Below are 26101 nucleotides of genomic sequence, written 5' to 3'. Positions count from 1 at the left end.
AATTGATTTCAAGACCCACAAATGGATCACCACCCACTTTGATAAACATTGCTTTCAGTGACTCCAGCTTGATAAACATGAGAAATCAGATCCTCTTACAAACACCCAAACAAAAATTACTGATTACCTGTGTGCCCAGTAATTCAGGGAGGAAGCTCTCCTTTCCCACTGGAGCAGCCCGTCAAGAAGGGTCTAAAGGGCTCTGGACCACAACTGCTTGGAACCACCCGGGCCCCGCAGGACTGGGAATCAAATGAAACAGTCCCTATCATAGAGTCTGACACAGGGAAGGCCCACGGTTTTTGTTTGCTCCCTTCATCCTTAAATTCTCACCTTTCCTGTCTCGGGAATCACCACCAGAAAGCCCGATGCTTCTTGAGTACACAACCATCCTGCTGCACTTTAAGCAGGCAAGATGGAACACCTCATCCCTCGGCCTTCCTCTGAGAGTACACAAAATGTTAAAGCAAACACTGGGATTCTCCGGTTTTTGCATTGCACTACAGTTTGTTTTCTTACACAGTCTGTAATACTATCTACGCTCTCTGTAAAGGCAGAAAACACTTGGGGTCCCCTCCTGTACCTAAATACTTGTAAAGTTTCCTACTCTCCCTTTCCAGGCACACACAGAATTCACACAGGGGAGAGCCAGCCGCAGTGGGGTAGCTGCATACTAACACAACTTGGTATTTTTTATTGTCGATGACAAAGCTTACAGACCACAAAGACGGTAAGACCCACGGCTTGGGCCCAACAAGAGACAATACTCTTTCCCTCAGTTCAGAGTCCTCTGGGCTGTAAGGGAAACAGGCTTTCTCTTACGTGGCTCTGGTAGGAGGTCCATGGCCACATTCAGTACAAGGAGAGCCACATCTGAGCCTAGCTACCTGGGGGTAGGTGGGCAACGCCGTCCTCATTTGGATTACTTGGGTGTAACCCTGAAAACACGGATGTGGATGGCCGAGTTGTTGCGGATGCGGGTCAGCGGCTCTCGGGTATCAGTCTCTGGTTCCAGCTCATCGACGAGCTCCACGGTGGAGGTATTGGCAGCCACCTGCAAGGACCCGAAGCTGCCCGCCTGAAGCTGTAGAGCAATGTTGATGGCACGGTTGATGGCCAGGCCCAAGCCATGAATGTAGATCTCACTGCATGAGTTCTGACCCCGAGCCCCTCCGTCCAGAAGCTTTTGGCAGCGGGCCAGCTGGGCTTTAAAGTCAGTCTTCATGTTGACGTAAATGTCATTGGGTCTCCGGGGCAGGCGGTGGGGGAGCCGCTTCCGAAGGGTATACTCCACCGGGTCCAGCTCAGCCTCGACGGCCCCGCGGGGCTCTCGATTTTCCGCCATGCTGTGCGCCCTGACGCGGGGAGGGAGATCAGAGAGAGGTGACAAGCGACTTCGCTTTCTTCCCTACCCCGTTTCTAGCCCAAAGGGTGCAGACAGGAGGGGGCGCACTCAACGCCCCTCTTCCCTTCCAGCCTCAGTCCCCTCCCACTCACTTCGGACTTGCGTATCTCCCTCACCCCCAGTTCCTATTCATCCAGGACATCTCCCCCACCCTCAGGTCCCTCCACAGCCCCCTTCCCCCGCGCCTACACTCTCCAGTCCACAGTGCTCTCCCAGAGCACGCGGCCCACTCCCGGCCGAACCACTCAAGTTTGCGTCGACCCGCCCGGGCTGAGGGCGCGGCCCGCGACCCACAAGCCCCAGGACGAGAAGGAAAGCCGCGCGTAACAGGATCGCGAGATCGCAGGCACCCTGGCGGCTCCCGGCTCCTGAAAGGGCTGCCAAGTGCGCACGCGCGCCCCGCCCCCCGAGGCCCGGCCCGCGTGATCCACGAATCGCTTTCCCGGCCTCCGTTCTCCCCGCCCCTTCGGGCGCTCGCGCAACCGCGCGACGTGTTTAAGTAACGCGAGAGATCTGAGAGACGGGCTCTACCACGTGTATGCCACGCAAGCTGAGCGCGGATGCGGGGGGCATGTATTAAGTCAAATCCCGGGAGAGTCAGCTTTCCTAGGCCAGTCCAAGTTCCTGGCCCACGAACGGGATCTCAGAGGGGAGACAGGAGGCTGTTCTAAGGACGTGGAGGATTTGGGGTAGGGGACTGCCAAAGACCAAAAAAGGGCTGCGAGTTCAAGAGAACCTGAAGGGGACTGAAGGCAAGTCTGGACTCCCGCGTTCATCGCGGTTTCTCTGGTCAGAGGAGGCGCGGCAGAGTTGGCAGAACTGACCCCCCCGCCAAAGGCCCCTGATGCCCAGAGACTTGAGTAGGGGATTGAGTGGCGAGGTCGGGCCCCGGGCAGAAAAAGCCACCTCTGGACTCCCCAGTAGGTCACGGGGATCTGTCCCTTTCCCCTATCACTTGCAAGGGCTGACCCCAAAGTCAGCCCTTGGAGACCCAAGCTACGAGACGTAGGCCCAGCCTTCACGGCTCCCCCGGAGCATGCTGACCGACCTACACCTCTCAACCTTTGCCCGCCAGTTCATCGTCCTCTGTCCACCCCCACTCCCGCCCCCAGCAGGGACGTGCACCCCCTGGTGGGCAGGGCGAGGCAGCGCCTGCGGGTTCCTGGCTCCCTATGGCAGTAGGGAGGAGTTTCCTCTGCCCAGATTGGTATCGTTTCTGGAGAGTTCTCTTCAAAAAGGAGTTAGACCTGCATTGGGAACCTAGAGCTATTCTCTGCTTGAGTTGCCCCAACATTTAAATAAGGATGATAATTCGTGTTCTGCCACTGGGAAACCCAAAATAACCTTGTAAACTTAAGCCTACGCATGTGAGTTGGCATTTTATGACCCCATTTGACTGCAGGTTGGAAAGGGGTCAGGTTCTTGAGAACTTTTCTCCCAGCATCATTCAAATCCTGTAGTTCTCCCTTTAGTTTCAGATTTTCATTAATCACAAGTTTGGGGGTTTATGTGGCGTGAGGAGGAAAGGCTATTCTGCCTCAAAAGTGACATCTGAGCTGAGTTTTGATGGATAAACTGTTTTTCAAGGAACCAAGGAGTATTCTGGAAACACTGAATGGTATTTTGAAAAGAATGGAAGCGTAATCTAAGCTTCCACTTCAAGGAACTAGAAAATGAGCCAAATAAAGCCAAAGGAAAAAGAAGTGAGGAAATAATAAAAGAATAAAAATCAAACTGAACACAAAAACAATAAAGAAACTCAAAAGAAAAGCTAGTTCTCTGAAAAGATCGATAAAGTTGATAAGCATGTAGCAAGACTGACAAGTCAGAACCAGAGAAGGAAAACTGGTGCCTGGCTGGCTCAGTCAGTAGAACATGCATGCAACTCTTGATCATGGGGTTGTAAGTCTGAGCCGCAGGTTCGGTGTAGAGATTACTTGGAGATAAAATCTTAAAAAAAAAAAAAATTAAATTATGATTACTAGAAATGAAAGTGGGGATAGCACTAAAGATAGCCTCATATGCAAAAGATACTTAGAGAATAATACAGGCATGCCTTGGAGATATTGTGGGTTCAGTTCCAGACCACTGCAGTAAAGTGAATATCACAGTAAAGTGAGCCAAATAAATTTTTTGGTTTCCCAGTACATATAAAAGTTATATTTACATCATAGTCTATTAAGTAGTCTATTAAGTTTGCAATGGCATTATATCTTTTTTTAAAAAGCATGTATCTTAATTTAAAAATACTTTGTTGAAAACATAAAAATATTTTACTGATGGGGCACCTGGGTGGCTCAGTCATTTAAGTGTCCAACTTTGGCACAGGTCATGATCTCATGGTTGGTGAGTTTGAGCCCCAAGTCGGGCTCTGTGCTCATAGCACAGAGCCTGCTTGGGATTCTCTCCCTCCCTCTCTCTCTGTCCCTCCCCTGCCCTCTCTCTCTCTCTCTCTCAAAAATAAATAAATAAACATTAAAAAATACTTTACTGCTGAAAAATGCTAACCATCATCAGCTCTCAGTGAGTTGTGATCACGATTACAGATCATAACAAATATAATGAAGTTTGAAATATGAGAATTACCAAAATGACCCACAGACACAGGCTTAAGCAAATGCTATTGGAAAAGTGGTGCCAAGAGACAGGGTTGCCACAAACCTCCAGTCTGTAAAAAGTGCAGTAAAACAGGGTATCCTTGTACAAGCAACTCGCTATACACAAATTCAACAACTTAGATGAAATGGACCAACTTCCTAGAAAACCACAACCTATGGAACTTACAGGAGATGAAATAGATCATCTGAATAGTCCTGTGGCTACTGAAGTAACTACATTCGTAGTTTTAAAAAACCTTTAGAAAAAGAAACATCTAGGTCCACATGGTTTCCCTGGTGAATTCTACCAAATTCTATGCAATCTCTTCTCTACAGAAGAGGAAGGAACACTTTCTAACTAATTTTATGAGGCCAAAACCAAAGATTATACAAAGAAAACTACGGACCAATATTTCTCATGATAAAAGGTGAAAAAATCCTCAACAAAATTCTAGCAAACTGAATCCAACAGTATATAAAAAGAATGATAAGCCATGACCAAGTAGAATTTACTACAAAGATGCCAGACTAGCTCAAAAAATAGAAAATCAATCACTACCATTTACCAGGCTAAAGAAGAAAATGTATATGATCATATCAGTCAATGCAGAAAAAAACATTTAACATAATTTAGTATCCATTTATGAGAAAAACTGTCAGCAAAAAAAGAATAGAAGGGAGCCACCTGGCTGGCTCAGTTGGTGGAGTGAGGACTCCTGATTTCAGGGTTGTGAGTTCCAGCCCCACATTGGGTGTAGAGATTACTTTAAAAATAAAAATCATAAAAGAACAGAAGGAACTTCCTCAACTTGTTAACGAGCATCTACAGAAACTCTACAGCTGGCTACAATCATATTTAATGACATAAGACAGATGTAAGACAGTTTTCTCTTAAAATCAGGAACAAGGCAAGGATATCTTCTCTAACCACCCTCACTATTGAAGTCCTACCCAGTGCAATAAGGCAAGAAAAGGATACAGTGTAATAAAGCAAAGGAAAGATTGGAAAGGAAGAAATAAAATTCTCTATTTGCAGGTAACATACATGACTATTGGAAACTGAAATTTAAAACAGTACCATTACAATCCAGAGAGAGGGGGGTCAGGAGTGAGGGAAGTAGAAGGAGAAAGAAATATTTAGGTATAAGTCTGATAAAACACGCAAAGAATATGTATGCTAAAAACTACAAAACCCTGATGAAGAACTCAAAGATCTAAATTAATAGATGTCCATGTATTAGAACACTGAACATAGTAAAGATATCAATTCTCTCCAAACTGAACTCTAGGTTTAAGGCAATTCCTATGAAAATCCTAGCAAGAATTTTGTAGATCTAACCAACTTCACTGTAAAGTTAACACGCAAGGGCAAAGCAAGGTAAAGCAATTTTGAAAGAGTTGGAATCACAATACCTTATTTTGAGACTTACTACAGTATCAAGACAGTGTAGTATCTGCCAAGGGATAGACACACAAATCAATGAAATGGACTAGAGGGTTGCCTGGATGGCTCAGTTGGTTAAGCCCCCGACTAATGATGTCAGCCCAGGTCATGATCTCACAGTTGGTGAGCTTGGGCCCGCATCAGGCTCTGTGCTGACAGTGTGGAGCCTGCTTGGGATTCTCTCTTTCCCCCCTCTCTCTCTGCCCCTATCCCGCTTGCTCTCTCTCTCTCTCAAAATAAGTAAATAAACCTAAAAGACATTTTTAAAAGATGGAATAGAGAATCCAGAAATTGATTCTCACAAATACAGCCAGACAAAGGTGCAAAAGCAGTTGAAGGAGAAAAGAATAAAGAATTGAACCTTGGGGCACCTGGGTGGCTCAGTCAGTTAAGTGTCCGACTAACGATTTCAGCCCAGGTCATGATCTCACGGTTCAAGAATGGGAGCCCCACATTGGGCTCTGGGCTGAGAGCCCAGAGCCTGGTATGGATCCTCTGTCTCCCTCCATCTCTGCCCTTCCCTCATGCTCGCTCTCTCGCGTGCTCTTTCTCTCTCTCTCTTTAAAAAATAAACATTAAAGAAAGAAAGAAAGAAAGAAAGAAAGAAAGAAAGAAAGAAAGAAAGAAAGAATGGGGCGTCTGGGTGGCTCAGTCGGTTAAGCGTCCAACTTCGGCTCAGGTCATGATCTCGCGGTCTGTGAGTTCGAGCCCCGTGTCGGGCTCTGTGCTGACAGCTCAGAAACTGGAGCCTGCTTCGGATTCTGTGTCTCCCTCTCTCTCTGCCCCTCCCCTGCTTGTACTCTCTCTCTCTTTCTCTTTCACAAAAATAAATAAAACATTAAAAAATTTTTTTTAAATTAACTTTAACCCTGTGAAAGATCACGTTAGTAGAATGAAAAGAGAAGCCATCCATCGACTGGGAGAAAATATTTGCAAATTACATATCAGACAAAGGATTCGTATCCAGAATAAACTCTCTAAATTCCAGAGTCAGAAAACAAACAACCCAATTAGAAAATGGGCAAAAGTCTTGAACTGACGCTTAGGTAAAGATGGTGTAAGGGTGGCAAATATGCACATAAAATATACAAAGTTGTTAACCGTTGAGGAAACTCAAATTAAAACCATGATGAGGCACCACCACACATCTATCAGAACGTCTAAAAGAAAAAAATCTTACCAACCAAGTATTCACAAGAAAGCAGGGAAACTGGATGTCTCACACACTGCTTGTGGGAACGAGAAATGGTCTAGCCACTCTGCAAAAGAGTTGGGCAGTTTCTTCTAAAACGAACCATACAGGGGCACCTGGGTGGCTCAGTCGGTTGAGCTCAGGTCATGATTGGTCACCTGGTTGGCTCAGGTCATGATCTCACAGTCTGTGAGCTCGAGCCCCGCATCGGGCTCTGTGCTGATAGCTCGAAGCCTGGAGCCTGCTTCGGATTCTGTCTCTTCCTCTCTCTCCCTCTCTCTGTCTTTCTCTCCCTTCTCTCTCTCTCTCAAAAATAAATAAGCTTTAAACATAAATAAGTAAATTTTTAAAAATAAAAAATAAAATAAAATAAAAATAAAATGAACCATATATACGCTTAGCCTATGACCCAGCAACAACACTCAAAGGCATTTAAAAACCTGTTCACTGGGGCGCCTGGGTGGCTCAGTCGGTTAAGCATCCGACTTCGGCTCAGGTCATGATCTCGTGGTCCGTGGGTTCGAGCCCTGCGTCGGGCTCTGTGCTGACAGCTCAGAGCCTGGAGCCTGTTTCAGATTCTGTGTCTCCCTCTTTCTCTGACCCTCCCCTGTTCATGCTCTCTCTCTCAATAATAAATAAATGTTAAAAAACCAATGTCCATAGCCGCTTTATTTGTAGCAGCTCCAAACTGGAAATAACCCAGGTGTCTTTCGACGGGTCAATGGTCAAACAAACTTCTCAGCAGTAACAAGTGGATCAAGACTTGATAGGCTGTTGGAATACTAGTTACATCACAGAATTCTGTGCTAAGCCGCTCACAGTTTCGTGTGGAAGATGAACAAAATGGTGAGACCAGTGCTAAATGGGGAGCATGTACAGGGTTCGGTGGGGCCCCCAGGAAGAAAGAACAGCCAATGTGACCTGGAGGAGATCCAAGGTTTTCCAAAGGAAGCAGTGGCTAAGCTGAGATAGGAATGTCTAGCATTGGGGCTCATAGCCTGTGCAGTCCCTCCCATTACAATGGATAGGTCTGGAAAGACTGAGCATTGTGTTAAGGAAGAAGGAAGGAACCACAAAGGATGCAGAAGGAGCAGCTGGTGAGGTAGGAAGAAAAACCAGGGAGTATGGTGTCCTGGAAATTATGGAAGGAAAGCATTTCCTGGAGGAGGGAGTGATCAGCTGTGTCTATGCTGCTGACAGGCCGCATAAGATAATGGTCCAGTGGGGGTACCTGGGTGGCTCAATCCATTAAGCATCAGACTTTGGCTTGGGTCATGATCTCATGATTCGTGAGTTCGAGCCCTGCTTTGGGTTAGTGCCTTTTCCCTCTCTGCCCCTCATGAGATTCTCTCTCTGCCCCCTCTCACTTGCACCCTCTCTCAAAAAAAAAAAAAAAAAAAAAAAAAAAAAAGATAATGGACCAGTGGGTTCAGCAACGAGTAGGTCATTCGTAACTTGAGACGCTAAGACAAAATCTTAGATCGTGGCAGAAAATAATTCTGAATGCAATAAATTCATTTTGAGGCCCATTTTGTCTGACAATTAACAATAAATAGTTTATGAACGATCACTCCATTACTCAGGATATGTGTCTTTTCATGGGATCTAAAATGTGGTTTCTGAACTCTTGACATCCAGATAAATATAAAGGTTCATGATTTATGTGGGTGAGGCCAGGCACCGTAAGAAACTGATGTGACATTAAGATGGTCCTTATCTTTTTTGCGTTTCATTGAAGGTAATCACTACAGAGGAATCTGCCATTTGGAAAAAGGGCAGAACTTGGCTCTTTAAACTTATCTGGCACCTCCCTTTCATCTCGATTAATCATCTCGCCAAATCTCTTTCTTTACTTCAAAAGCAATTTAAAACAACATAGACCAAGGCATTTTACACCATAGCACCTGAATAAACAAAAACATTTTAGGTCTAAGTGATTTTTTTGTAATTTTCTCTTTCATTCTGTATGGGAGATACACAATTCTGATTTCAGTTTCTTTTCTCAAAGAGGGTGCTTAACAGATTCAAATTCCCATGTCTTCAGCGGCAGCAGCCAGAGCGTTTTCCCCAACTTTACAGCTGGAGGAGATTACTTGGCTACAGTCACAAGTTGGAACACAAGGAACCTTTGGTGATCACTCCAATCTTGGACTCTGGAGTCTAGTCTGTGCTCCTTGCCAGGCTGCATCTAGTGGGTGCTACTCTATAATCAAACACTTTTTTTTTTAAAGTTACTTATTTTGAGAGAGAGAGAGAATCCCAAGAAGGCTCCACATTGTCAGCACAGAGCCCAACGCAGGGCTTGATCCCACAAAGCATGAGATCACAACCTAGCTGAAATCAAGAATCCGATGCTTAACCCACTGAGCCACCCTGGCGCCCTGATCAAATACATTTTTATGGTAGCATTCAAAGCATTCAGCTGAAGTTCTGCTTTTCTTCTTACCCATCTACTCTTCTCCCATCAGCCTAGATTGCGGCTATTATAAAGCTGACCCCCACTTTTCCTAAATCCTGCCTTTCTTCCAGCTCAGCACAGCTGAGTCCACAGAGCTACAGTCCCTACAGCTACCAGTCGACAGAGGTCCCTCTTTTCCCTTGTACCATGTCTCCACCAAAATTTGCAATCTCACGTTGCTAATTAACCAAACACGCTAAGGCTTTACTCATTCCGAGATTAGGCTGCTGGGAACTTCAACCACCCAGGACACAATCTAGAAAAGTTAAAAAACAAACAAAAAGCAAGGACAACAGCTTTTGAGTTAAGAAAAAACAACTGTTATAAAAAAGCTGATGAACTTTAGGTAATAAGTTCTCACCCAATGTATTCTGTTGATACATTTTATACAGTGTTAACAATCAGAATATTGTGGACCCTGTGGAACCAGAAGCCCCTACCAGCTAACACCGGTGGAGTACCTGCCCTGTGTCAAGCACTGTGTTAAGTACTTTACCCCACAATCCAGAGATGGAAGAGATATTTCCAAGGCCACAGGCAGTAATGAATGAAACCCACACGGGAGCCCTTGCTCTAAAATAATTCCACTTTCCAGCCTGGGAGCAAGCAGCTAGACTGGCAGCACTAAGAAATCCTGACTGCAAGAAAGTCAAGGGAACGGAAAAAAGCAGACACTAAAACTACAAGTGCACAGAAGCCTGGGGAATGCTCAGTGCAGGAACAAAGGGCCTTCTGGTAGCTCCTGAGGTCTGTGTTCCATTATGGCACAACACAAGGGACTCAAGTTCTAAGTCTGACTTTACTTCTCCATATCCTAAGCATTACATTGTGTTTGGTAACAGCTATTATAGGAAGCTGGAAAGCAAAGTATACATTCTGGAATAACTGGAAAAAAAAAAAAAAAGGTGAAAACACCAGAACACTTGTTCATCCTGAAAAGTTCAAGGATTCTGGAAAACCCCTTTTTTAAACAAAGGAGGTGTCAATCTACTACTCGCATTTGCATAGTAATTTCTCTCTTTTCACAGCCTTTCATATTCACCTATTTTAATTCTTTCAGCACTCCGGGAAGGAAGTGGAGTGAGGGTCAGGGGTGGGGCGGAGAACTGCAATAATACCTGACTGCAAACGAGAAACCGAGGCCCGAAGGTATCAAATGCTTCCCCCGAAGTCTAGAAGCTAGTCAGTGGCGGCGCCAGATAGAAACTCTAGGTCTCACCAGCCAGTGCTGCTTCGGACAGTTTCCAAGTGATTAGTTCCTCACTTATTTCATATATCCCAGAACGTCTGAGTGAACACACATCTGGATTAAAAGTTGTCTCCTTCAATCCAGGCGGGCTTCCCGGAGGAAGCCGACTGGCGAAACTCAGAGCCCTGCGATGCCACCTGCGGCGGCCTCCGTCGCGACGGTCACGCGTCACTTGCCTAGGGGCAGCCGGGGAGCGCCCCGGGGACCCCCACCCCCGGCCCGCTGCAGGCCCTGCGTCACGTGATGAGCCAGGCCCCGGGTCACGTGTCGGGGGGGGGGGTCCGGGCGGCGGGCTTTGGGGCTCCTCGCCGGGCGCGCGGGGCGGGCGCCTGGCCGTGCGGGTCGCGGGGGACCGGAGCCGCGGAGGGGGCGGGGGCGGGGGCGGGGGCGGGGGCGGCGGCGGCGGCGGCGGCGGCGGCGGCGGCGGCGGAGGGGGCGGCCCCGCGGCCCAGCGTCCGCGTCACGTGGTGCGAGGCGGGCAGCCATCTTGCTACAAACACAAACAGAGAGGAGCGGCCGCCGCGGGAGCGCCAGCGCCCCCTCCCCCGCCGCCGCTGCCGCCGTCGCCGCCGCCCCCCGGCCCGCCGCGCGCCGCCAACGCCCCGGGACCGGAGCCTCGCGCCGCCCGCCCGCCGCGGTAAGCGCTCGGCGGCTCCGCGGACCCCGGCCCGCCGCCGGGCCCGGGGCAGGCCCGCCCCCGACGCCGAGGCGGCCGCGCCGAGCCTGCGAGAGCCAGAGCGAGAGCGCGGGCCGCCGGCACGGACCCTCCCGCGCCTCTGCCCAGGCCGCCGCAGCCGCCCGGTGCGTCCGCACTCCCGCCGGCCCTTCCCCGGCACGGCCCCGAGGGAGGCCGGGCCCCTCCCGGGGGGCGGCCGCCCTCGCCCCGCGCACCTGGCGCCCCCTCCCTGAAGGGCACGCCGTCCTCCCGGGCGGCCCGCCTCCTTCCCACCCCCGCGCTCCTAACGGTCGCCCTCGGGCCCCTCGGTAGCCCTGCCCGGCTCCCTCCCGTCCATCCGCATCCTCCGCCGGGCCCGCCCGGGGCCCCCCGACCCTAATGCCCGGCGGTCCCCGGAGACTTCCCCGGCGTGCCTCCGGGCTCATAATTAGCTGGGCCCAGCGGCTCCGAAAGTCCAGGCGTTCCGTGACTTTGGCCAACGTGGAAGCCTTTGCTCTTAACCAAAGCACCTCCACTGGGTCTTCACCTAAATCTCCTTTCCACGAGCGACATTAGTGCTTGGTCATTGGGGTCTCCTTGCTCCCTGTTGCCTGACCGTTTTCAACACCTAAGTCTTTCCTGTCTCCAGGCCAGGCTCTTCCCAGCCCAGCGCCTCTGATGCAGCAGCTCCCCGGCCACGGCCCCTCACACTTTGGCTTTTTTTTCCCCCCTCCTTCTTCTTCCTTCCTAAGTTAACTTAAAAGCAACCCTCATCTCGCATTTCTTACCCGGCCGTTACTAGAATTCCCAGTAAGCTCCCAGGTCTGGTCCTTCATAGGGCCCCGGCCCTGGGAGATGCTAAGTCAATTGTTGGCCCATTCTTTCCTCCACCCGCCCCAGTCTCACTGCCCTCTCCTTATTGCTGCTTGCCCAAAGATCAACCTCCACACAATCTCTCCACTGCTCCTCTGAGCTGGCAGTTAGTTGCACCTTAGCCCTCCACCCCCCGCCTCTGCATCTGAAGCCCTATGGGCACCGACAGGGTAGTCCCCTTTGCCACTCATGATGTGGGAGTTCGCTCTCCAGGTCCTTCATCTGTACTGTTCCCTGTGTGTCTCAGGCCACCCACCCTCACTCAGCTCCAGTCTTAGTTTCTAGTTGTTGGTCTGGTGTGTAATTGGGAAGGATCGAGACGGATCTGGATTTTGTGTTGCTGCCTTGGTCTGGGGACCCAGGGCCTTAGGAGATCTATATGGTGATTACAGTCAAGTGAGTTGTGTTCCTAGACCTCTGGCCTGGCTTTTTAAGCCAGGGGACAGATTAGTATTGTTGCCGTTTGAGAAATTAAAGGACTGTAGTTTGTTGTTTGTGGTTGGAGTTAGGGGTAGAAAGAGTAGTCTCAATTTAAACAGCAAGGGAGAAGAGATTGCTACGTGAAAGATTTATAAAACTAAAGGAAATTTAAAACGGCCTGAAACTCACAAAGTACTCAAGGTGCTTCTGCTGCTAGTGCATCCCTTCTCCAGTCTCGAACAGAGTGTCTGGGGACATGGGGTCCCCTGTGGGGCCAGCTGCATCCTTCCTTCCTTGTTTTCCCTGGCTAGGTCCCAAGACTGGGCAAGTGGGTAGAAGGGATCAAATGAGGTAAAGTGTGAAAGCGCTTTGAAAACTTAACTGGTAAACGTGCCAAGGGGCGTTATTTGTCATGATGGCTCAGAGAGGAGAGAGCTGGGATCGCTCACCAGGTGGGGGGAACATGGGCTTGCACCCCTTTCTGAACTTTCTCAGTTACCCTCCCGGGCCTGGAGGATCTTCGCATCCTGAGAAAGGGCAGAGTCACTTCCCAACAGGTTTGGGACTGGGCGGTTGTTGGTTGCTCAGATGTCGGGGAATTTGGGACTCCACTTCTGTTAATAGTGGTACCTTTCTGTGCCAAGGCACATAGCTCTGGAATGGGGCTAATTTTAGGGTTGATGGAATGAGGAAATAACGTTAACTTAGCGTGTGCTAGGACTGCCCATTCTTGGGATCTTTTTCTTCTCAGAGTTCTGAACCCCAGAGAACAGGCTTCCCTCCTGTTCCTGCAAGCCTGTTGTGAACACCCTGGACCAGTATATCTTTTCCCCTCAACTCCAGCAGGGGGCAGCCTTTTAATAGCAATAAATCTAAAGCTCGGAGGGAGAGGGTATACCAAGGCCTGAGAAAGAAGATGGGGCAGAGGGATGGAGGGAGCCGGGCAGGCAGATGAGGCAGGCAGGTGCTGAAGGTAGGGGTGGCGGGTAAGCGGGAAAGAGCCTGGAGGAGACGCTTAGATCAAGAAGCCAGGAAAGGGTGCTGCCCCCAGTCCTGTCTGCTGTCTGTCCCGGCCCTTTCCTTCACTGGAAAGGGATCCAAACAGGTGGCTTCGAGAGTTTGTGATAGAGAAACTTTGCACAATTTTTTTAATCTCTTCTTAAGGATTTCCCTCCTGGCAGGGTTTCAGATTTCTCTCAAGGGACAGTATAATTAGGAAAAGATTTCCCTGCTTTTAGGGGAGACTGAACTGGAATAAATTTGGTTTCTCCTGTCTTCTGTTCTTCCCCGTAAACACAGAGCAGGCTTTACCTGCGCTTGTGATATGGAGGAGGCGTCCTCAGCCCGGGCACTGTCGCCGCATTGGGCCCACTAATTTCTTGTTGTGGGGGCTGTCATGCGCCTTGTTGGAGGCCAGTAGCGCCTTTCAAGTCACGCCTACCAAAACCGTATCCAGATACTGCCACATGTGCCCTGGAGCGCAGGTGCCCCCAGTTGAGAACCCCTGGCTCACAGGACACAGAAGCACGCCTGGTCGGAAGGTGGGAACCACCGGCAGCTCGTGTGCTGCTTCGTAGTGCTTCCTTTGGTCTGAAGGACGACCCGACAGCCACCGGCTGCTGGACCAGGTCCCCCTGTGGCCAGGCCAGCCCGGAGACGTGACTTTCCTCCAGCCGCTCCTCTGCTTCCTCCGCCCTGACTGCCTTTCCTTGCTTCTGCAGTTTCCCTGCTTCTCACACCGGGAACCACTTTTCCTCAGTTTGCCAGTCTGCGACCAGGACAGAAAGGTGAAGGCCGGAAGAGGAGAGCTGCCTTTGCCACTCCCTGGAAGGGAGGGAGGGTGAGTTGTCCCTGTTGTCTCACAGCGGCCTTCCATGAGGATGGGGCTCTTCTGGAAAGAATCGCAAGGGGCTCAGAACAGCCTCTCCTGAGGTTTGTTTGCAGGAATGTGGGGTGTTTTCTTTGGAGTGAGGAGGACCTCGGTATGTAATAGGTATTCCCAAATGTCTCTTTTTTTCCCCCTAAACCTTTTTTTTTTTTTCTCCTGCCGGGGTGGGGGTGGTAAAACAGGCCATTTAACCATTTTTGAGTGTACGATTCTGCAAGGTTAAGTACGTTCACGTTGTTGTGCAACTGTCCCCACTGTCCCATCTTCAGAACTCTTTTGTTGGTCCCGTTTTGGCTGAAACTTCTTACCTATTAAACACTTCCCAGCCCTGTCCCGTATTGTTCTATGTGTTTCTAAATTTGGCTGCTCAAGGAATCTCAAACAAGAGGAATCCTGTGGTGTTTGCTCTTTTGTGACTGGGCTGTTTCATTTAGCATAGTGTCTTCAAGGTTGATTGGGCAGATTAGGTAAGGGCTGTAGCGTGGAAAGAAGGAACCTTACTCTGTTGTCCTGGGAGACCTGTGTGAATCCAGTGAAAGGAAGAGCTTTTCAAATGTTTTTATTTATTTTTGAGAGAGGCAGAGTGTGAGTAGGGGAGGGGCAGAGAGAGAGAGAGAGAGAGAGAGAGAGAGAGACAGGATCCGAAGCAGGCTCCAGGCTCTGAGCTGTCAGCACAGAGCCCAATGAGAGGCTCAAACCCACGAACAACGAGATCGTGACCAGAGCCGAAGTCAGACGCTTAATGGACTAAGCCACCCAGGTCCCCCTTTTCAACACCATGTGTCTCCTGAGAGCCACATGTGCCGTGGTGTGCTCTGTCGCCAGGAATGTCCAGTTGGGACTGTTGCAGAAGAGATGGTCATGCCAGGGACAAGTCCACCCTGTTCTAGACAACCTCCAAAGCTGGGTTTCCTCCTAGGACACCAGGATTTTGGAAGCGGGTCCCACTTCTGTCATGGTGTTCCACTTTGTCTTCCCGTCTGCAGCTGTGAGAGCTATTGCCCCTTGACCCCTCTGGAAGAAACCCTTCTGCCTTTCTTCACAGAATCGTGGAGTCTTGGACTTGATGGAAACCGTGGAGGCACTCTGGTCCGGCTTCCTCCCCAGCCAGTGAGGGAAGCCCTTGTGCAGCTCCCTGAGACCTCACCCACCCATCCTTGCTCAGAACCGCCAGGGATGCGCTGCCCCCTGAGAGCCTCTCCTGCTGTTCCTTAGGAGGACAGGTCGCTGCCACTGCCACTACTTCTGTCAACCTCATTTTTACTTTATGGTGAGAGGAGCTTTTGCCTAGTTTGTAGCATAATGTTCCCTTTTTGGTTCTTAGTAGTTGTGATGGGGCTCTTCCCGATCCCTGGAAAAGTGTGGATTCCTGTTGGGTAAACCAGGCCAAGGGGGCACTGGCTGGACTCTCCTGCCTGTGGCCTTCTGTTTGCCCTGTCTTTGGCCCTGGGGTAGGGGCTCCTCACCGCCGCTCCCATTCCACTGGCTTTCCCCCCAAACGGAATCCCTGGATTCTAGCCGCCAAACAGGCAGCCCTGAGAGTTTTCAGGAGGGAGGTAATTTTGCTCCTAGGTTGCATTTGTGATTCTTTCCATAACTGATGTTTTTTTGTCTCTAGGGTATTTGTGGCTCTGATGTTTTGTTTGTTGGTTTCCTTGCTTGCTTGTGTTTTACCTGTGTTCTGAGTGCCCCCCATGCCTCAACCAGCCCCTTCCCAAATACCACGCCACCCTGCGAGGGCGCTTAGGCCTGGAGAGGTACCTGGCGCGCTCTGCCACAATGCCAGCTCCTCTGTTAGCTCTGCTGGGTCAATTAACTGGTCTTGAGGCCTGGGGTGGGGGGGGGGGACAGAGATGAGAAAGAGCAGGGTCCGTGGCTCCCTGCGCCAGATAACTAGAAGCCTCCCGCAGCTGTGGATCTCCCCATGTTGTGGGCCAGAGGAGGGCCAGAGGTGGGGAGACCCACCGGCCCATTAGTTTAACCCCAGTTTTATTTTCTTGCCTCTCGGTAAGGATCTTTCCCTGATGTGAAGCTCCCTCCCTGGACACCACTGTAGTCAGGTCAGCGTCCTGTAGCTTGGAGACCTTGGTTCATTCCAGCACAGGCCCCTGCCTGAAGAGAGCCCCGGCCCGGCCCTACCTGCTTCCTGGGGCAAGGCTGCCAAGTAAGTCTGGGGTAGAGGGAGGTACCCTTTGCTGAAGCTGGAAAGGGCTCCAGCTGCCCTGTTTTCCTTCCTTCCCCCAGGTCTTCCCCCGTCGCGACAGTTCACTTAACTCATGGTGTGAGTGGCACGTGGCTGGCTTAGGTGAGTCCTTTCAGAGTTCATTAGGCGGGATTCCATTTCTTCTCTTCTTGTGCTTCTCTAGGTGTGTGATGTGTTGTCTCTGAGGCCTAGTGTCCCCGTGTCTCCACAGGTGTTTGGAGAGTGAACGCCAGGTCCCCCCCCTTGTCCCTTCAGCCCCTCGGACCTTGAGGATACACCTGGCTCCACAATGGCAGCAGAGACCCTCAATTTTGGGCCTGAGTGGTGAGTCACACATGCTTTGGATGGCTCAGAGAAACCAGGAAGAAGAGGACTGCCCGGATTCCTGTTTCTCTCCTTTCCTGTGTCCCTTTTCTAGGCTGAGGGCCCTTTCCAGCGGTGGCAGTGTGGCCTCTCCACCCCCGTCCCCTGCCATGCCCAAATACAAGCTGGCTGACTATCGCTACGGGCGAGAAGAGATGCTGGCTCTCTACGTCAAGGAGAACAAGGTGGGGCTAGGCGAGAGTGTGGGGTGTGTGGCCCTGTTGCCCATTTGGTCTCGGCCAGTGGAGGGGGTCCAGGAGCACGTGGGACCTCCGCTCTGCCCCGGTTGACAGGTACCCGATGAGCTGCAGGACAAGGAGTTTGCTGCGGTGCTGCAGGAGGAGCCACTGCAGCCCCTGGCGCTGGAGCCTTTGACTGAGGAGGAGCAGGTGGGCCTGGGCCGGAGCCTTGCAGGGCAGGGTGCTGGGTCTCCATCTTGGAGAGAGGGGCCAAAGCTGGGAAGACAGGTGGTGGAGGTTGTGGTTCTGGGCGGGGTGGGAGGGGGGGGCGGCGGGTGCCTGGGTCCTCACTCCCACCCCTGGCTCCCTCCTCAGAGAAACTTCTCCCTGTCAGTGAACAGTGTGGCTGTGCTGAGGCTGATGGGGAAGGGGGCCGGCCCCCCCCTAGGTGGCGCCTCCCGCGGCAGGGGCAGCACTCGGAGCCGAGGTAGAGGGGGTGACCGCGTGTTCCGGGGGCGGGCCGAGGTGGGGCCCATGGTTTTGAGGGTGCAGAGAGATGATCGGGCAGGCTTCCCACGTGCATCTCCTCCTTTCTCCAGGCCGAGGCCGTGGTGACAGTTGCTTTTACCAAAGAAGCATCGAAGAAGGCGAAGGGGCCTTTGGTCGAAACCCCCGGGAGATCCAGCGTAGCCAGAGTTGGGATGACAGGTGCTAGCAGCATCATGGCAGAGCAGAGAAGCCCTGTGGCGCGTTCTGGTGTCGTGTGGAGGGGTTCCTTCCGCGCCTTTGACATCAGAGAGCAGCAGGGGATTCGCTGAATACGCCTTGGTCACAAGTCTTCCTCTTTGCCTCCCAACTCCCTGCTGCCTTCCTCTCTTCCCATTTGTCCTGTGACCTCCTGTTCTAATGTGTCCCCTTGGGTTCCCTCCCAAGACTGTTCTCTAACCGCCCCCCCCCCCCCCCCCCCCCGAGCCCTCCCTCTCCCCACCCTTCTCAGGGCAGAAGGGACAAGTTGTGCGGAGATGCTGCAGGTTGGGGAGGGGAAGCTGTCCTGGTTTGACCAACACCTTTTCCCTCCGCAGAGGCGAGAGAAGGTTTGAGAAGTCGGCCAGGAGGGATGGAGGTATGGAGAGTGGCAAGGGCGATGGCCGGGTCCTGAGGGTCCCTGAGAGGCGGGGGGAGGACTGAAATGGGTGACCACATGAAGGGAAGGTGTTTCCTGAGGGAGGCGGTGGGAGCAGGAGGGCCTGGAGCCGGGCTCCTCCTTTACCACGAGACGTGTAGTGAGAGTCTTCCAGGAACCGTGGCTGCCCTTCCACTGACTGTGTCTTCCCCTGTCTCCAAGCGCGATCCGGGTTTGAGGAGGGAGGGGCTGGCCCGAGGAAGGAACATGCCCGCTCAGATAGCGAGAACTGGCGTTCTCTCCGAGAGGAGCAAGAGGAAGAGGAGGAAGGCAGTTGGAGACTTGGGGCAGGACCCCGGCGAGATGGCGACCGCTGGCGCTCAGCCAGCCCCGGTGAGGTTGGGGCCGGATGGGTGTTGTGGGGGGCATTGGTGGCAAGAGCTTCCTGAGGGTGTGTTCCCGCAGCCGGGTGGAGGGAACAGAAAGTTTCCTGGAGTGGAGCGGGTGGGAGGGCAGACTTGGAGATGCCGGTTCCCGGTGGGGGCGCGGGGGGTGGGGGTCCCCAGTGGGCAGCAGAAGAGCAAAAGCCAGCTTGCCCAGGATACTGATTCTCCTTTTCTTGACTTTTTCTGCCCAGATAGCGGTCCCCGCTCTGCTGGCTGGCGGGAACATGGGGACCGGCGTCGCAAGTTTGAATTTGATATTCGAGGGGATCGAGGAGGGTGTGGTGAAGAGGAAGGGCGGGGTGGGGGAGGCAGCGCTCACCTGCGGAGGTGCCGAGGGCCTGACGGCTTTGAGGAGGACAAGGATGGGCTCCCCGAATGGTGCCTGGATGACGAGGATGAGGAGATGGGCACCTTTGATGCCTCTGGGGCCTTTCTGCCTCTCAAGGTATCGTGAGGGGGCAAGGGGAAGGTCTGTGCTGGCGGGTGGTGGGACCTACCCCAGCAGGGGCCTCTCCCACTCATCCTCTGCCCCTCGTCCCCACCGGGTTCCGTAACCCCGTGCAGAAGGGCCCCAAGGAGCCTATTCCTGAGGAGCAGGAGCTCGACTTCCAGGGCCTGGAGGAAGAGGAGGAAGAACCTTCTGAAGCGCTAGATGAGGCGGGCCCTGAGGCGGGTGAGCCCGAGGAGCAGGGTGGGGTGGGGAGGAGAGGAGACGGGCAGGCAGAAGGCCCTCACCAGGCTAGGCACCAGCTGTCCACCCGCCTTCAGGAGAAGGTGGCCTGTGAGAAGAGCGGGTGTCGTCAGGCGGGAGGAACGCAGTGGGGCTGTCTGAAAGGCAGGGTGCCAGGCGAAACCCCGACGTAATCAAGATGACCTGTGAAAATTCCTTGGAGGACTTAAGGAATGTGGTGCCAAGAGTGGTGTTGCGTGTACAGCCCTAGGCGGTGACCCGGACACGCTCCCGACGTGTCTGGTGTCGCAAAGTGGGGTTTGCGGTGCTGATTGGTTGGATGTTAGCGGGGTCGACCAAAGCTAGGTGGGAGGATTCAGTGTCCAGAGGCCTAGATTCTGGCCACAGATGGAGGATTTATGCCAAGTCATCTTTAAGGCCTTCCAGCTGGTTGGTTTTGAATTCTGGTAATTGCCCTTCTCTTTCAGGAGGGAAGGAGCTGACCCCGCTGCCTCCCCAGGAGGAAAACTCCAGCTCCCCACCCCCACTGCCCACCTTGGGCCCGCTCTGGGGAACTAACGGGGAAGGCGACGATGCTACAGAGAAAGACCTGCCGGCGACTGAAGGTAGCCTGGGGTTGACCGGGGTGGGGGACGCTCCCCTTCCTTGGAGGGGGCGGGAAGAGAGCTAGAATCACAGCCCTCTCCTCTGGAATGAGGGTGGATTGGGGTGGGGGGGTGTTTCCTTCCTGTCTCGGGATCTTCTGTTGCACTTCCTTTCTTCGCTCCTAGACGATATGAGGGGGATGCAGCTGAGTCCCGGGGTGGGCTCACCCCCTGGTCCACCCGGAGATCTGGAGGATGATGAAGGCCTGAAGCACCTGCAGCAGGTGTGGGAGAAGCCTAAGAAGGTTCTAGGGATCCTCCACTACAGAGGACAGGGGGCCGTTGTTCCATCTGTCGCCACCCAGTTCCTACTTTCCCCGTCTGTCTGCCTTGTGATCTGACCTCCCGGCTCCACCCTGACCTCAGCCTCGGCCTCGTCTTGGTGTTGCCTTCTTGGGCCGTTGAGCCTTCCCTTTCTCCCTGGTCTCCCAGGAGGCAGAGAAGCTGGTGGCCTCCCTGCAGGACAGCTCCCTGGAGGAAGAGCAGTTTACGGCTGCCATGCAGGCCCAGGGTCTGCGCCACTCAGCAGCTGCCACTGCCCTCCCTCTCAGCCACGGTGCGGCCCGGAAGTGGTTCTACAAGGACCCACAGGGGGAGATCCAAGGTGCTCGTGGGGAGTGGGAGCCATGCAGTGGGAGCTCGGGGGGCGGGGGTGGGTGGGCAGGAGGACGACCTCATTCTCGTTCAGGGCTTCTCGGGCGTAGCTTTCTGACCGAAGTCCCCTTTCCCTTGGTCCAGGCCCCTTTACAACACAGGAGATGGCGGAGTGGTTCCAGGCGGGCTATTTTTCCATGGCACTGCTTGTGAAGCGGGGCTGTGATGAGGGCTTCCAGCCACTGGGTGAGGTGATCAAGATGTGGGGTCGCGTGCCCTTTGCCCCGGGACCCTCACCACCCCCACTGCTGGTGAGCACGTCCACCTGGAGAGGAGCAGGGCGGGGAAGCGGGAGCCAGACGGATGGCGGCGGGTGGTGCGGAGCGAGACCAGGTCAGAGGCACAGAAGCGCTCTGGCCCCCACTCAGGGCAACATGGACCAGGAGCGGCTGAAGAAGCAGCAGGAGCTGGCGGCCGCGGCCTTGTACCAGCAGCTGCAGCACCAGCAGTTTCTACAGCTGGTCGGCAGGTACGGGGGCCTTGAAGGCCTTGTGGGTCAGGCCGGGCGCCGGCTGTGTGGCCTCTCCCCGCTCGACACCAGTCTCCGTGTCTGCAGCCGGCAGCTCCCGCAGTGTGCGCTCCGGGAAAAGGCCGCTCTGGGGGACCTGACGCCGCCCCAGCAGCAGCTCACTGCGTTCCTACAGCAGCTCCAAGCTCTCAAACCGCCCAGGTCCGGGGCCAGTCTGTGCAGCGGGGGGAGGTGGGCAGAGCCGAGAGGGACTCCGGTCCTGAGAATCCTCGCTCTGTTCCTCAGAGGCGGGGACCAGAACCTGCTCCCGACCATGAACCGGTCCTTGTCGGTGCCGGATTCGGGCCCCCTCTGGGACATACATACCTCAGCCTCATCACAGTCAGGTGTGTGGCCAGCCTGTCCCCTGCCCCCACTTTCTGAACCCCAGTGCCCCAATCCCGGGGGAGCGGGCCAGGGGCTCTGTGTCTGCTCCCACCCTCTTGTGCTCTAGCCCGGCGGCACTCTGAGCTTCTTCCTGCAGCTGCTTTGCTTCCTGCAGGCGGTGAGGCCAGTCTTTGGGACATACCAATTAACTCTTCGACTCAGGGTCCAATTCTAGAACAACTCCAGCTGCAACACAAAGTGAGTGGGCTTCAGGGGGCTGGGGTCCTGGGGTGGCAGGGGCCAGACCGACGCAGGGGAAGGCTGGGTGCCCCCACTCCGCCGTCTGAGCTGGCTTCCTGTGCCAGTTCCAAGAGCGCAGAGAAGTGGAGCTCAGGGCAAAGCGGGAGGAGGAGGAGCGCAAGCGGCGGGAGGAGAAGCGCCGGCAGCAGCAGCAGCAGGAGGAGCAGAAGCGGCGGCAGGAAGAAGAGGAGCTGTTTCGGCGCAAGCAGGTGGGTGCCCAGCTGGGCCTCCCCCGCTGCGCTGGGGCCCGGGGCCGGCCACGCGCTCTCCCCGCGTCTTCCCGTGTCTCACCACGTCTCCTCGCGTCTCCTCGTCGCGTCTCCCCGCTCCAGGTGTGGCAGCAGGAGCTCCTGTTGAAGCTGCTGCAGCAGCAGCAGGCAGCGGCCGCCGTCCCGGCGTCCCCCGCACCCAGCTCCCCGCCACCGTTGTGGGCCGGCCTGGCCAAGCAGGGGCTGTCCATGAAGACGCTGCTGGAGCTGCAGCTGGAGGGCGAGCGGCAGCTGCATAAGCAGCCCCCACCTCGGGAGCCGTCGCGGGCCCAGGCCCCCAACCACCGTGTGGTGAGCAGGCGGGCCGGCCCTTCCCCCACCGATCGATCAGCCGGTCTTGAGCCCTCAGGAACCCCCCCTTCCAGTTATAGTTCCCAGGGTGACCGGGGGTGGGGGGAGCGGGGGGAGGGATGGTTGAGCCCAAGGTACAGACCTGACTCTGAAGGCTCTCGCTTCTGGGCGGCCCTCACCTTGCCGCGCTCTGCCACCTAAACGAGCCCCCCTCCCCACCTAGCTGTTTGGAGTGTGTGTGTCTGTGTTTGGGTCACCCTGACTTCTGCCATCTGTAGCAGCTCGGGGGCCTGGGTGCTGCTCCTCTGAACCAGTGGGTGTCTGAGGCTGGGCCACTGTGGGGCGGGCCCGACAAGAGTGGGGGCAGCAGCGGTGGCCTGGGGCTCTGGGAGGACACCCTCAAGAGCAGCGGGAGCCTGGCCCGCAGCCTGGGCCTGAAGAACAGCCGGAGCAGCCCCTCTCTCAGGTGGGTGCCGGGGTCTGTCTGTGCGGCGGGGCGGGGGAGGGGGAGACCCTGACCTGCGTCAGCAGATTTCATGCCTCCGGTTCGTCCCCGTCCTGCTCAGTGACTCGTACAGCCACCTGTCAGGCCGGCCTGTGCGCAAAAAGACAGAGGAGGAAGAGAAGCTGCTGAAGCTGCTCCAGGGCATCCCCAGGCCCCAGGACGGCTTCACCCAGTGGTGTGAGCAGATGCTGCACACATTGAGCACCACAGGCAGCCTGGACGGTATGGGCAGCAGCCCCTGAGGGTGCTGGGCTGGCCCGGGGCTTCCCGACCTGCATCAGGTGGGCCCTGACAACCCGCCTCTCCTGCCCCTTAGTGCCCATGGCTGTAGCGATCCTCAAGGAGGTAGAATCCCCCTACGATGTCCACGATTATATCCGGTCCTGCTTGGGGGACACGCTGGAAGCCAAAGAATTTGCCAAACAGTTCCTGGAGCGGAGGGCCAAACAGAAAGCCAGCCAGCAGCGGCAGCAGGTGAGGCTCCGTTGGCTCCTCTGGCAGGTGGGATGAGGTGGGATGAGATCGCCCCACACTGCGCTGACCCAGCTTCCTTCTGCGCCCTGCAGGAGGCTTGGCTGAGCGGCGGCTCCCTGCAGACAGCCTTTCAGACCAACCACAGCACCAAACTTGGCCCTGGGGAGGGCAGCAAGGCCAAGAGGCGGGCTCTGATGCTGCACTCGGATCCCAGCATCTTGGGTAAGTTTGGGGGTGCGGCCATGAAGAAGGCTTCTTACTCGTATGGGGCGGGGGCCTGGGGAGAGCTCAAACCCAGCTTCTCCCCGGCTTCAGGGTACTCCCTGCACGGACCTTCTGGTGAGATCGAGAGCGTGGATGACTACTGACCAGCCCGTCCCACCAGCCCCTGGGCTGTAGGCCAGGGGCAGCAGCAGCGGCTTGGACCCTTGGGTCCCCAGCCTGCAGGCTCCCCACGGGAGCATAGGAGGAAGCAGGGGCAGGGTCCCCAGCACTTGTTACAAACCACACGATGCACCTTAACTCACCCACCACGAGGCACTTTACAGATTGGGGGGGAAGGGTTTTTGGTTTTTTTGTTTTTTGGGTTTTTTTTTTGTTTTGTTTTTTCTTTTTTTAAAAAGCATTTTAAACCGCATTGAAGAAAACTGTTAGGAGAGACAAAAAAAATTGTTAAAAACTAGACTCTAAGCACCCCTTCCCCCTGTAGGGACAGTGAGGGTGACAATGGAAGGTCCACAGAGGTCTTTTGGGGTTTTTTTTTGTGTATGTGTGTGTGTGTGTGTGTGTGTGTGTGTGTGTGTGTGTTTTGTTTTTTGTTTTTGTTTTTGTTTTTTAAGAAAAAAGAAAATGGAAAAAAAAAAAGGTTAGGAGATTTAAGGAAAAAAACACACTGTTATTTTGGGGCAGTGGGGACACAAGGCCCCATGGACCTGTCCTGCCTGGCCCCCAAGGCTGCACTTACCCTCCCTGCCCCGCAGAGTGGGCCATTGGGGTAACTGGAAGCTGGGGTGCCAGCAGTTTGCACAGCGAGGCCCCCTCAGCCCCGCCGGCCGGACCCGCTGTGAACGGCTCCCTTTGTTGCTGTGACCGTGGCAGAGGTGTCCGTGGTGGGGGCCAAAGTAGCCCCTTGGCTTTGCTGCTTTAGGGGAAAGTTGCACAAATGGGCCGGGCCGCCTCAGCTCTCTAGGCTGCCATCCTGTGCTGGCTGACGGTGGGGAGGGGGAGAGGGCCAGCCGGTGCCAATCTCTTCTGGCCGTCAGGGTGACGGAACTTCCACTCTGGCCCTGGTGAGGGGCTTCCCCCACTGCTGCCATTTGGGGGGACGGCCTGGGTGTGAAGCTGAAAGCCTCAGCTCCCTGCCTTGCCACATGAATGTATTCTTTGGGCCACAAGCCCCTGCTGCGCCTTCTGCCTCAACCCCGTGCGAGGTGGGAGTAGAGCAGTTCCTCCGGGAGCTGGAGAGAGAGGCACCACTTACTGACTGTTTTCTCCTGTGAAAGGGGCAAGAGGAGGGCCTAGGAGGCCAAGGGAGTGGGCAGCATGGGGCTTCGGGTTGCAGTGTGGGGGCTGTCAGAATGGAGCTCCCCCCGCCTGCAGCCAGCTGTGTGGGAAGTGGACCACCCAGCCCTGCTCTGAACCCCCCCCCCCCCCCCATTGACCAAATGGGAGAGGAGCCGGTGGCCTCTCCCCCTCCCTGCTCCCCTGATGCGTTTTTAATGTTGGGTAAGGTGTGGGGGTCAAGAATAGAAGTGTTGTCTCTCCTGGGTCAGGGGAAGGCCACCCTTCTGTTGCTCACCAACTTCTCATTCCCAATCACCTGCCTGGGTTTGTCTCCATTTGTGTGTGTTTTTTTCTTTTCTTTTCTTTTCTTTTTAACAGTTTGTTGTATCTTTTGGGTTTCTCATCTAACTTCTCCCATTGACCTCATTGCTCAGAGTGCAGTATTAGGGCAGGAATCTGCCACTGCCTCCCCTCCATGAATGTATTTGTCCTTCCTGCCCTGGGGAAATGGGGAGTGGCCCATTTTCTTTCCCCATCCATTCTTAGACCACATTTTTTTTGTTCTTTTTTTGTTTTGTTTTGTTTTGCACCAAAGTGGCAACTGGGTCAGTGTTGGGGGATAAAGCTGGCCTCGGGGGTGGAGGGGCACCCTCCACCTGCTTCTCCCTGGTTTCAACAGTGTTAGCGTCCGTGAAAAGACAATATTCTCTCTAAAGCAATAAGGGGGTGATGGGCCAGGGGGAAATGTCTTGCTGCTGCTGGCCCCCCAGCTCCCCCCTTCCTCACGCCAGTATTTGGCGGCATTAGAGGTGTCGGGGGAGTACTGTTGTGACTGAATGTAACCGCCCCCACCCCTGCCGCAGCCAATGCAGGGGAGGGGGGTGACACTCTTCCCTGTTTCTTCCTTCCCCTTCCCCCCAGCTAAAGAGACTTTGAACTTAGGGGGCCCTTGAGCCTGGAGAGGCCTTAACCCTGTGAGGAAGTGTAGGGGGGGCCCTCTCCCACCCCCATCCCCTTCTGAGAGTGGTCAATGTTTACAAGCCCCTGAGCCCCCCAGCCCAGGGACTCCACCCCCATTGCTGTCCTTTCCCACCCGTCTTCCTGGGCCCCAGCTGCTCTCCCACCCTCCTGGGTTGGGGTGGGTGCAGGGGCTGTTCTGTATCCCCTTGTCTGCCTTGGACCCACAATCTCCCCCACCCTCACCCTGTGTGACTCCCCTCTCTTCTACCTGCCCCTGTAAATATTCCCCTCCCCCAATAAAACTTGGTGTGTGTTCTCCCCTCTTGATTCTGTGTCTTGTCTTGGGGAAAGGGGCATTGTGATCGGAAAGACAGCTCTGAGCTAGGAACTGAGCTGTGAGCCGGGGCAGCTGTGGTCAGCCAGCCAGAGTCTGAGGGCCGTGTGTGTGTGTGTGTGTGTGTGTGTGTGTGTGTGTGGGAG

The 26101-nt window shown here is 54.2% G+C and overlaps 2 protein-coding genes across 12 annotated transcripts; one reads left to right on the top strand and one right to left on the bottom strand.

Moving 5' to 3' along the window:
* Positions 1-658: 658 nt before the first annotated feature.
* Positions 659-10627, bottom strand: POP7 (POP7 homolog, ribonuclease P/MRP subunit). 3 transcript variants are annotated; one of them, XM_047837527.1, is made up of 2 exons: positions 10316-10627; positions 659-1355 (listed from the first exon to the last, which is right to left on the bottom strand). In XM_047837527.1, the coding sequence occupies exon 2, from the start codon at positions 1343-1345 to the stop codon at positions 923-925; it is 423 nt and encodes a 140-aa protein (XP_047693483.1). In that variant the 5' UTR covers positions 1346-1355; positions 10316-10627; the 3' UTR covers positions 659-922. The 3 variants fall into 3 exon arrangements, with proteins under 3 accessions (XP_047693483.1, XP_047693484.1, XP_047693481.1); XM_047837528.1 differs by lacking the exon at positions 10316-10627 and adding an exon at positions 10215-10234; XM_047837525.1 differs by lacking the exon at positions 10316-10627 and adding an exon at positions 1595-1794.
* Positions 10628-10922: 295 nt separating this feature from the next.
* GIGYF1 (GRB10 interacting GYF protein 1) lies at positions 10923-25939 on the top strand. Of its 9 annotated transcripts, none has more exons than XM_047837521.1 (29): positions 11002-11146; positions 14015-14133; positions 15227-15451; positions 16194-16345; positions 16426-16486; positions 16596-16708; positions 16803-16932; positions 17041-17136; positions 17302-17413; positions 17526-17634; positions 18009-18049; positions 18272-18442; positions 18687-18940; positions 19060-19168; positions 19654-19791; positions 19957-20054; positions 20263-20434; positions 20569-20735; positions 20853-20953; positions 21041-21154; positions 21239-21339; positions 21495-21577; positions 21685-21828; positions 21952-22179; positions 22461-22645; positions 22746-22906; positions 23001-23158; positions 23251-23380; positions 23474-25939. In XM_047837521.1, exons 6-29 carry the CDS (start codon positions 16674-16676, stop codon positions 23524-23526), a joined length of 3090 nt encoding a protein of 1029 aa, XP_047693477.1. In that variant the 5' UTR covers positions 11002-11146; positions 14015-14133; positions 15227-15451; positions 16194-16345; positions 16426-16486; positions 16596-16673; the 3' UTR covers positions 23527-25939. The 9 variants fall into 9 exon arrangements, with proteins under 9 accessions (XP_047693471.1, XP_047693472.1, XP_047693470.1 ...); XM_047837520.1 differs by having other exon boundaries at positions 22458-22645; XM_047837519.1 differs by having other exon boundaries at positions 11001-11146; positions 18272-18447; positions 19041-19168; positions 20853-21154; positions 22458-22645.
* The last annotated feature ends 162 nt before the right edge of the window (positions 25940-26101 follow it).

Source organism: Prionailurus viverrinus, chromosome E3 (assembly GCF_022837055.1).
Source record: "Prionailurus viverrinus isolate Anna chromosome E3, UM_Priviv_1.0, whole genome shotgun sequence".
In the NCBI taxonomy this organism is placed as follows: Eukaryota; Metazoa; Chordata; class Mammalia; order Carnivora; family Felidae; genus Prionailurus; species Prionailurus viverrinus.
The sequence above is the reverse complement of the archived record's forward strand: the minus strand, read 5'-3'. Positions and strand labels throughout refer to the sequence as shown.

Coding starts and splice junctions, on each gene's coding strand:
- POP7 (XM_047837527.1), bottom strand. CDS start 1,345: ATGGCGGAAAATCGAGAGCCCCGCGGGGCCGTCGAGGCTGAGCTGGAC.
- GIGYF1 (XM_047837515.1), top strand. CDS start 16,674: ATGGCAGCAGAGACCCTCAATTTTGGGCCTGAGTG. Junction 18,448..18,686: donor GCTCAGCCAGCCCCGGTGAG/GTTGGGGCCGGA, acceptor TTTTCTGCCCAG/ATAGCGGTCCCCGCTCTGCT. Junction 22,180..22,457: donor AGGCCCCCAACCACCGTGTG/GTGAGCAGGCGG, acceptor TGCCATCTGTAG/CAGCTCGGGGGCCTGGGTGC.